Below are 9,930 nucleotides of genomic sequence, written 5' to 3'. Positions count from 1 at the left end.
AAGCTCTCGCCCAGGAGGCAAATAGAAATCTTGTTAAATAGAAGAGGCTCATGCTAACCATTGTTTTGACTTGTTGAAGTCAAACTAGCATTGAGCATTGATGTGTGTGCAGGTAAGGAGCCAAATGTGCTGGTGTAAAAAATTCTAATGTCTGCTGTTTGGAAAGAGAAGGTAAATTAGCCCTGTCATTTCACCTGGCGCCAAGAAAACAGCTCCCATTATTCTGTCATTAATAGACTTTGATCCTACATGGAGGAACTTCTCTTCAATTCTTCTTTATAGCTCTGGTGTGTTTTCTTCCTTTGATGCATTCATGTAATATTTCATGTGAACTGACAGTTCTGCTCAGACTGCGTTGCCCAAAACAAGGTGTAACTGGAGAGACAGATGCAGAATTTTCTTTCTAGGGCAGCCTGGAAATGGCTAGGCTAAGGAGCCTACATTTTACAGACCTTTTCTAGTACCCAGGCGTGGCAGTTACAATTTTTATTGTGTTTACAAAGGCTTATGTCTCTTGGTGGTTGTGAAGGAGTGTGTGTGTATGTGTGTGTGTGTGTGTGTGTGTGTGTGTGTGTGTGTGTGTCTGTTGGGGGAAGTGACAAATCTAAGCATCTTTGTGTTTTCTTCTCCCTCCTCTCTCTCCCTCCCTGCTCAGGCTCTGAAAGAGTTCCAGCTGAAATTTCAGACCGGACAGACTTGCTGGGGCTTCGGAGGCAGTGAATGCAAGCTGCCGGCGCATGCTGCCGCCAAGCTGCAGGATGGTGCACGTAGCCAGGCCGCTGTTGCTGCTCCTCGCCTTCTTCCTCCGGGCCAATGCTGAGAGTAAGCTTTCCTCCTCTGCTGCAAGGGGCTGGGACCATAATGAGTGGTTTTGTTTGCAGTTGGCATCAGGCTCAGGGCCTCTGAATCTATTTCCTTTAGAAGTAAATCCTGAGACACTATGGGATCCTCCTTGGCCACCAGCCAGCCTTTGAAAGGGATTATTGATGTCACTTCCTTACCATTTCCCCTCCTGTTTAATGCCCCTTTTTGTTGGGCATCGAACTGCTCCTACTGTTGAGTTTTATTTTTTTATACCTCTCAGCAGGCTGGTGGCAAAGATGTGATGAGCCCGGTGGTCTAACTGGAGCTGAGGCTAGCCAGTGGGTGGTGCCAATAAATAAGCATTGTTCAGGCCCATTAGAAATTTCTTTAGTTGTGTGCATATTTCTAAGTTTAGAAAAATGCAGTGTCACATTGAGCCCAATTAAACTTCCAAGCCCCTTGTAGCTGTCATGGCAGCTGTTCTAATGTACTGTTTCCGACAGCTGTCGTCGAATACAATATTCAAACAAATCAAGCAGAACTGACAACTTCGTGGCTGGGTGGAGGGTCTGGAAAGGCACAGAGAATTCTGTAGTATAGACACCCAAGTGTGGGTTTCTGGACTCTTATTTTTGAAACTGAGATTGAGGTGCATTGTCTTGCCAGTTAATGAGAGTGTCATGTCTTCTGTGCATTTGGGTGGTCATCAGGTCTACCTTGTTTACGTGTGTTTCTTTGCCCATCCGTCTGGTGGCTTTTGGGAAGAGGTAGTACTGGACAAGGGCATGTTTCCAGTGCGCAGTCACTGATCCTATGTCTGCGTCCTCAGCAGTGATTTAGTTCATATGTGAGTTGGCCATTCTCTTTGGGAGTCCCTTGGTACAATTAAAATATACGGGATCTGCAGTCACTAACTTTTCTCTCTACTTGTTATTCCAGTGAGGTTCAGTTTGATTCATGTTAAGGATATTTTGAAGTCCAAGGTCCTATATCATGTTTTGCCTCATTTTATTAATTGAGCTTTGACATTGCATTGAAATAGGGGCTCTGTTTTCTAAGGAGATCTTTCAAGGAGTGAAAGAAATAACATTATTAATTGGATACATATGGAACACGTATGTTTTTAAGACCAAATATTCTCTGGTTACTAATGTATATGGTCTCCTAATTAGCACTTGGGAGTGTTGGCTTAAGGTGAAGCCAAGGAATTTCTAGTACAATGCCAGGAAATAATTAACTGGGAAAAGACCCAAATGTGAGATGCTATTGTTATTTTAAAGCCATTTATGTCAAAACTTATTTCAAAGTTGAAATCTAAATTTAGTTTATTAGAGAGAAATTGGGCATGTGGCTTTATTTATTTATTACATTTTGGCTGAAGTACAAAAAGTAAGTTGTTTCATTATTGTTAAATTTTGGCAAAATGCTATTAGGACCCAGGGATCCCATTTTGAGAATGCAGCTAGAGATTTTCTTAAAGTTACTGGACATAATTATTCCATATCCATGAAATTATTCTTCCATTAAGAATGTCGTTCTACCGTGCAGCTCGGCTTTTGCTTAAATCTCTGGTGGGAAGTAGCAGACAGATATCAAGGGATTAGGAACAAGTATCGCTAAAGTTACTATTAAAGAAAACAGTCTGCGCTGCAGATGACGATTGCTGCGTCTCCCAGTCCTCGCTTTGTTCCCTCTGTCCTGCAGCGTGTGTCTTGAGTGGAATTCCTACGTAAGAGATCATGGCGGCGCTTGGTGAGCAGGGCTGCTTTCCATGCTGTACGTCTAGGCGTTACTGGCGTTCAACCTCAGGATGTTCACTGGCCCAAGAAGCCATTTTTCTCCCCTCCTGCTGGGACTAAAAAGTGAGAGAGGCAGTGGCTTTCCCATATCAATTTTAATTAGTTTTGTTCTTGTGCGCCCAGCCTTGGGGGGATGTGTTTTCTCTTTAACAGCTTCATTTGACAGCGGTGAATAGCGTGTGTGTGAAGAACGTTCCTGGGTGACAGGACAGTTAGCCTTCCTTGTAGGGACGTTTTAAAAGAAGAAGCTCCATCTATTAGTACCACTGTGGGGAATATTTTTGGTACAAAAAACACATGGTAAAAATGACAACTTTAGTCCCTAAGAATGGTTAAAGAACAAATGGTACAGTAGAATGCAGATTATAATCCATTGTGTCCCTTTTCTTAAAACTTAGGATATAAATAGCACAAAATTTGATCGTTTGGTCCTCATGTAGTGACATCTTTCAGGCTTTCGTGGCCAGAGATATGAGTCAGTTTCTGTAGTTTCGTTAGTATTCCAGGCACAAGAGGTTTTGTCTTTTACCTGGGCTTTGTATTGATATAAAAGATCATGATTTATATTTCAAAACTTAATAACAGTTTGTCAAAGCCATCTGAGAACTCTGAAAACAATTTAAAAGATTTTTTTTTTTTTTTTTTTTTTGGCAGAACTGGAGATTGAACTCAGGCCCTTGCACTTGCCAGGCAATTCTACTGAGCCATCTCCCCGGCCCCCTTTTTTCCTTCTTTGAAAAGGAAAACTCTCATTAGGTCAGGAATGGCAAGAAACCACTCTAATTTACCATGATAATTAAATGTATCCAACAAATCCTTTTTTCCCCCATAATTTTATTGATAAACAAATAGAAATGAGACAGTTTCAAATCAAATTGGTAGGACAGTTTCAATAATTAACAGATTGTATACATTCTTCCTAGTGGTTAATTGCTGTACAACATGCGGACATGATATCCTATTTACAAACACCATTAGAACAAATCACTCTATTCATTAAGAGAATGTAACTATATATCTATCCTAACCACTTTGAATACACAGATACAAAATGGACATTCACCGCAAAAAAGAAAAGAAAAAGTTCAACCGCAAAATGGACATTCATCTCTACACAGTTTTTTGTTAAGTTCCGTTCTTTGAATATTATAGATGTGTTAACTCAGCAAAATATTCAAAAAGAGTCCAGTAACCCATTATAGTATTGGGTCTTCTGCTTCATTGGCAATGTCAGAAGTTGTTGACCTGAGTCCCCTACAGCTCAACATAACAGCATGGCTTTACTTCTTATACTTCGTTTTTATACTTTTCTGCTGGATGGTTAAGACCAAGATAAAGCAGGATCTATGCAACAAGAGTTGTAGCTTTTGGGTCTGATGAGATCAGTGAAATCCCCTTTTGAAATAACTAACTGTAAAGAACCCAGGAGTCAGAATTATAACCTGGCAATTAAAAAGTTACATTACATATGAGGGCTTCTGTGAGCCTTGGTTCAAACGTAGATTGAAAAATTGTGATCCTAATCCCATTAGTAGAAAATTACAGTCTTTATCATCATCCATTGAATATCCACCTGCAAGACCCCGCCATTACTTGAAAACACAATCTGTACGTGGGTGATGCTTCTTTCTTTTGCTCTGTCTTGAGCACTCGAGACAGCTTTCCTTGCTATGCATTGAATGTGCAGAAGCTGTGATCTAAGGCAGGAGTCAAGCATGACTTCTGCTGAGTCAGCCTGAGTAGTTCTGGCTCAGGCTGGGCCAGTTTTGTGTAAGTTAAAGACAAATTTAGACTCTATTAATATAATCATTTCCCTTTTGACCATGTCTTTATAATAGCTTTTGGTAATTTGACTTCATACATACATGTAGTTTTCTATTTCTTATTCACAGCCTTCTCTTGCTGCTTCTCCTCATTCTCTTTCAAACCCCCACCATATCAATAGCACCCCCAAAATGACTGCTGAGCCAACACAACTACTGTCACCATCCCTTGCCTCACCCTGTCAATGTGACATGGGGTTCAAGATCTTGACATCGGCATCTTCTTTGTCAGACCAGTGTCACTCTAGTGGAATAACTGAACGGCTTGCTGTTGTACTTCTGACCTGAGTTTACACTTTGGCCACTATAATTGTGCTTCTGGATTTACCAGATCTCTGTTTGAAGCAAAAATCTTCAGAGTTTATCTCCTCTCATGTTTGAGCTTATCCATGTTCTGTTGCTTTTTGTGACACTTCTGACGTAAACAGATGGTAAACTCTGTGCCCCCTCACTTTCCTTTCTCATTGCTCAGTCACCTTGTGGTGGCCACTGCACACACATGCAATCTCGGACTCCTAGACAAATGGGAAGGCTCCTTCTCCACATTGCGTCTCACTGTAGCCCTGGGAATGCACTTAGGTCTTTGAAGTAGAAAGGCCTGGCACCTCTGCTGTGAGGCAGCCACAAGTATTTTGTGATAGGATAGTTTGTTAGCTCTGAAACCAGACTCTGGTTGTGGATTGTGCTGTCATTTTGGTAAAGGGTGTCATTTGCCTCCAGTCTCTTATTTGTAGAATATAGATGATGGAGATAATGAAAACAGCAGACCATGAGTTTGTAAGACCTACTCGGGTTTTGTTGAGTATTGAATGAGTTAAGGTACAACACATAGGTCAGCAGATGACACAAGTTAGGTGTTCAGTAAGTGTTCAGTGTTATTATTATTTCCATCCTCAGTATTCGGTAAGCATTTTATTGAGCACTTGCATTTGGTATAGTGTTAACATTTTTATTCAACCTGGGCATGATCAACATGTGGGTGACTATATGCCAGTTTTCTTGCTGCATTCTGTTGAGGTTGCCAGCTTGTTTCTGTATGAAGCCTGTATGCAGAAAGTGTCTTACATGCCTCTGTGACCCTAAATTAAACTGATCTTGAAGAGGAATGGGAAGCATACGTGCTATCGTGAGTCTTTAACAGAAGTTCAGCTTAGTTACCAATTTAAAATTAATTTGGTTAGAGGAGAACCGGTCATGGGGGTGTTCCAACTCCCTTGCTACTGCTTGGAATGCATTTTCGTGAGCTCCTTGGAGTAAGGAGCAGGAGATGTTTAGTGTTAGCACACACAGGACTACATGGATGTTGTTCCAGACAGCCGAGTGGGGAGTCAAAGACGAGAGCGAGTGGCCATGGATATGCCTGGAAATGCTGTGCAAGAAAAACGCGTTGTTTTTAAAGGAGAGGAAAATTATGTGGTTGAAGGAACATATGTTTCTCTTGCATTTTTCAAAAGATAGATGGCTTCCAAGGTGAAATTAAGAATAGAAGGAATGTCTTTCTTACGGCATTAAAATGCATACCTTCCAGCAGTTTCAGTTCACACTGAAAATTTTCATCTCATAAAAAATCCTTTTGTTTTTATTTTCGATTATGAACATTCTCTCCCCCCATACCAGCCATGTAACTATTCTTTAAAAGGTAAATTGTTTGGGATGATAAAAATGTTTTAAAGTTAGATTGGTATGATGATAGTAAACTTACTAACTACTACTGAACTGTATGCTTTGTATTAGTGAATTATACACTGTGAAGTACATTTTAATGTAGGTATTAGAAGAGCACAGTGTAAATACTCCAGTTATTTTGCTAGAGTCCATTGGCTATCCGCAGCATGAAGCTAGTATTTGGTGGTTTCCATAGGCCACTTAGGGTAAGATGTTTTTATCTAGAAAATAAGGAGAAAGTGGGCCATTTGCTACATTCATCAGCTCCTTACTTGTTTTCATTTTCTTGCACTCGACAGAGGTGCAGCAAAATAAAAATGTTGTTTCTCTCTTCCTCCTCCTCCTCTCTTTTGAAAGTAGCTGAATTAGTAACATCCAGCTGTCTTCAGCAAGGAAAATATTCCAGTTATTTTACTGATCCTTCAGCTCCATTGTGAAGTTTCTGTTGCTTTCTGAATTAATTGCTCCCTGCAGAGCTGTAGCCACATCGGAAGGTTCAGAATGTGTCACAGAATCAACACATGTATACACTTCAAAGCATTTCGTTGAGAGTAGCAAGACTTGCTTAAAAATTTGAAGTCTGAATTTTTAAAAATCTCTGATTTGTATTTATGATAAAATCCTAAGCTAGAAGGATGGAACAATACCTCAAATATTTGTGAGCCATGTATTATTTGTAATAGCCTGGTGATAGTTGCTTCTCCTGTGGTGTGATCTCTTAATGGCTTTCCTTTCTCATTCTTTTTTTAAAAAAGAATCTTGTATTTATTTATTTGGTACAGGGTGTCACTGAGCAGCTCTCAGGGGGCCAGCATGGTGTGTGGTACTGGGATTGAACCCGTTTCCTTGTGCTTGCCAGGCAGGTGCTTAGATGGCTGAGCTGTCTCCCCAGCCACTCCTTTCTCATTCTTAGTTCAGTTTTCTTCACTTTGCTTCTACTTACCTGATACACATCAAATTACTCATTCTTCATTTGCTTGGGAGTGCCTCTCCCACTACCCGTGTGGATGGGGTTAGTTAACTAAAATCCTCCAAGCCAGTGTGTCTCTTGAAATAATGATTCACAGAGAATGTCAGGGGGACTAGGATGGGAAAGCCACGTTAAAACCAGCTTTCTCATCTTCCCTGTTGTGTTCATTCTTTTTCTCAGTTTGCTTTGGCTCAGTGTTTTCCTTCACCAAACCAGTGTGTAGGTGCATAAGTGTGTGCACACATGTGTGCACATGTGCATGCGCGTGGGTGTGAGCATTTGCTGTGTCAGAGGCTTTGGGCAAGTTGGTGGGGGCCTTCTGAAGTGTGGTCCTACACCAGCTTGCAGCAGATCATAGGAACCCATAGCTCCCATTTGCGATGCTCTCAGGAATGTTCTCCAACCGTGCTCAGGGAGGAAAGAACGTTGAGAATGTGGACCATCAAGGCGCTTGTGTTTAGATCTTACCTTGGCCTTAGGGGCCCTGGAACCTCAGGCGAGTGACCAGCATCCATGACTCTGTGGTCTGTAAGGTGAAGTTAAAGGCACCGCGTGTTGGAAGTGGTTATCACTAAGATTAAATAAAAAATCTTAGTAAAACATTTTGAATAATAGCACTAAATATTCACCAAGTGAAATGGTATTTGCTATGTAGCTTTTTTCTCATGAGTGTGTATCATTTCAAAATCGGAAGCATTGATGTTTAGAACTCTGTGGCATTTATTATCCCATTAACTCCATAATTGGAGCAAAATCATTCAAAAATGATTGTCTATCTACATGATTGTCTGTATACAATCAAAATGATTGCCTTCATAGAAATGGGTGTCTATATACGTTTATGATTTGAAAAGACATTGACTGATTGGCTCGTTCTTGCATTTCATTGCCACTCTCATAAGTGCTTATTGGGCACATTTCCTGTTTGAAACACTGAACTGATGGCTGGCAGTGCTGTGGCCATCCAGAGCAACGTGATCTGTGGCCCTCATAAGTGTGTCTGTGGCCCTAGTAAGTGTGAACTACAGTGGGATACACAAACATTTACATTAATTCTAATTCTTTACCTGAAACAAGTGTTATATGGAAAGAGTATAGGCTACTAAGTGCCTGCTCTGTTCTGAGGAGTAGTAAAATGTTTTCCTGTGAGAGTGATTAAATTTTTATTTAGAAATAATTATAGACTTCAATGAAGTTTTAAAAATTTTAAGGAATTTCCCTGGTATTCTTCACCTGTATAATACTTGGTCATATACGAGATCAAAACCACAAAGTGAACATTGGTAGAATACTGGTGAATAATCTACAGACATTATTCAGATTTACTAGATTTTGATGTTGTTTTAAGATGCACAGTTCATGAAACTTGGTCCCACACTTAGCTTTGAGGAAATGGCTTTTGAGTTGTTTGATGGATGAACACAGGTGAACACCTGTGCCTGACAGAGGAGGAGAGCTCGTAGAACCAAAGGAAGTCTTTGCTCATCCCTGAGAAGGCTAGCGGTGCAGTAATGGTGAATCATTTAGAGCTTTCAGTAATGTAGACAGCCCTCTGGGGCACGTGTGCCTTCAGCTTAGCACCACTGGCCTTGTGTGTTCTGTGGCTAGAGAGAAAGGATGTAGCTGGATCTCAACCACTGAAGATAGAGAGTTCAGTTAGTCTGAATAGATTGGAGAAGACCTGCTAATGCAAGACCTCAGCAACCTGCATCAGGATGTTGGTTTTTATTCTAGAAACTGTGTAGATCATTGTCTTATTTGTAAGCAACTGTAAAAAGAGACTTGTATTTTAAAAGATCAACAAGGCTGAACATGGAAATACTTTCCACGGACTAGTGCAAAGTGATCCCAACATGTCCTTGGAGACTGATTAGAGGTTGTGGAGACGTGGCAGAGTAAGGACCCGGAGAGGGCAGGTTAGACAGGAGGCTGCTCTGACGTGTAAAAGATAATATAAATTGACATTTTTGAATGATTAATAGATTGTGATCATTTGGTGCGCAAGAGAAAACCAAACCGAGAAGGGACCAAAATTAAGAAAGATTAAAACGTACAGATAATGCCTCGTAAGAAATCCTCATGTGAAATTTTGCTTGTGACTTGTGCTTTTGATACCCCCTAAATAGCTTTCTGTCCATTGTTATTAGTTTACTTTTTGGTGGTTAACTGTTAAAGCTTGTTTTAAATTTAGTTTTATGTTACTGTCTCTTTCAAGTTTAATGGCAAAGTGAAATACTTCCATGACAAAGAACTTAAGAAATTCATAATGATCAAAGTTACCCTACACATAGTACTAAAAGATACTCTAGGAAGGGATCGAAATGCCCACAATTCCAAGAGTGACTGCAGAAAGAACCCACCAAACATGGCAAACTATTAAACACAGGAGAAAAATAGGAAACCAACAGCAGGAAAATAACATGACAAACGTAAGTCAGTGCATCTCAGTTATAACCATCAATGTAAATGGACTCAATGCACCAATTAAAGGAAATAGACTGGCACAGTGGATTAAGAAACAAAATCCAACAGTATTCTGTATACAAGAAACACATTTAACTCAAAGAAATTCATAGGCTGAAAGTCAAAGGATGCAAAACAGTACTACATGATTCAGGACCTCAGCAAAAAGCAGGGGGAGCTATTTCTGTTTGCAGACAGTCAGAACTTCACACCAAGAATGATCAAATGAGATAAAGAAGGTCACTATATATTGGTTAGGGGAAAATTCAGAAGGAGGAAGTAACAGTCATAAATATGTATGCACCAAATATGGAAGTTCCCAACTATATAAGAGAAATCTTCTTCTTCTTCTTCTTCTTCTTCTTCTTCTTCTTCTTCTTCTTCTTCTTCTTCTTCTTCTTCTTCT

General features: G+C 40.2%; 1 protein-coding gene across 1 annotated transcript in view; it reads left to right on the top strand.

Moving 5' to 3' along the window:
* Positions 1 to 654: 654 nt before the first annotated feature.
* Ptprd (protein tyrosine phosphatase, receptor type D) overlaps positions 655 to 9,930 on the top strand; it is a 437,469-nt gene continuing 428,193 nt past the window's right edge. The window contains exon 1 of the mRNA XM_023715852.1: positions 655 to 822. Within this exon, the coding sequence (XP_023571620.1) occupies positions 738 to 822 (85 nt within the window). The 5' untranslated portion in view covers positions 655 to 737. The remainder of the gene's footprint in view (positions 823 to 9,930) is intronic.

The sequence above is a fragment of the Octodon degus genome, unplaced genomic scaffold (assembly GCF_000260255.1).
Source record: "Octodon degus isolate 3935 unplaced genomic scaffold, OctDeg1.0 scaffold00044, whole genome shotgun sequence".
Classification (NCBI taxonomy): domain Eukaryota; kingdom Metazoa; phylum Chordata; class Mammalia; order Rodentia; family Octodontidae; genus Octodon; species Octodon degus.
Note: the sequence above shows the minus strand (reverse complement) of the source record. Positions and strands in the feature narration are given on the sequence as shown.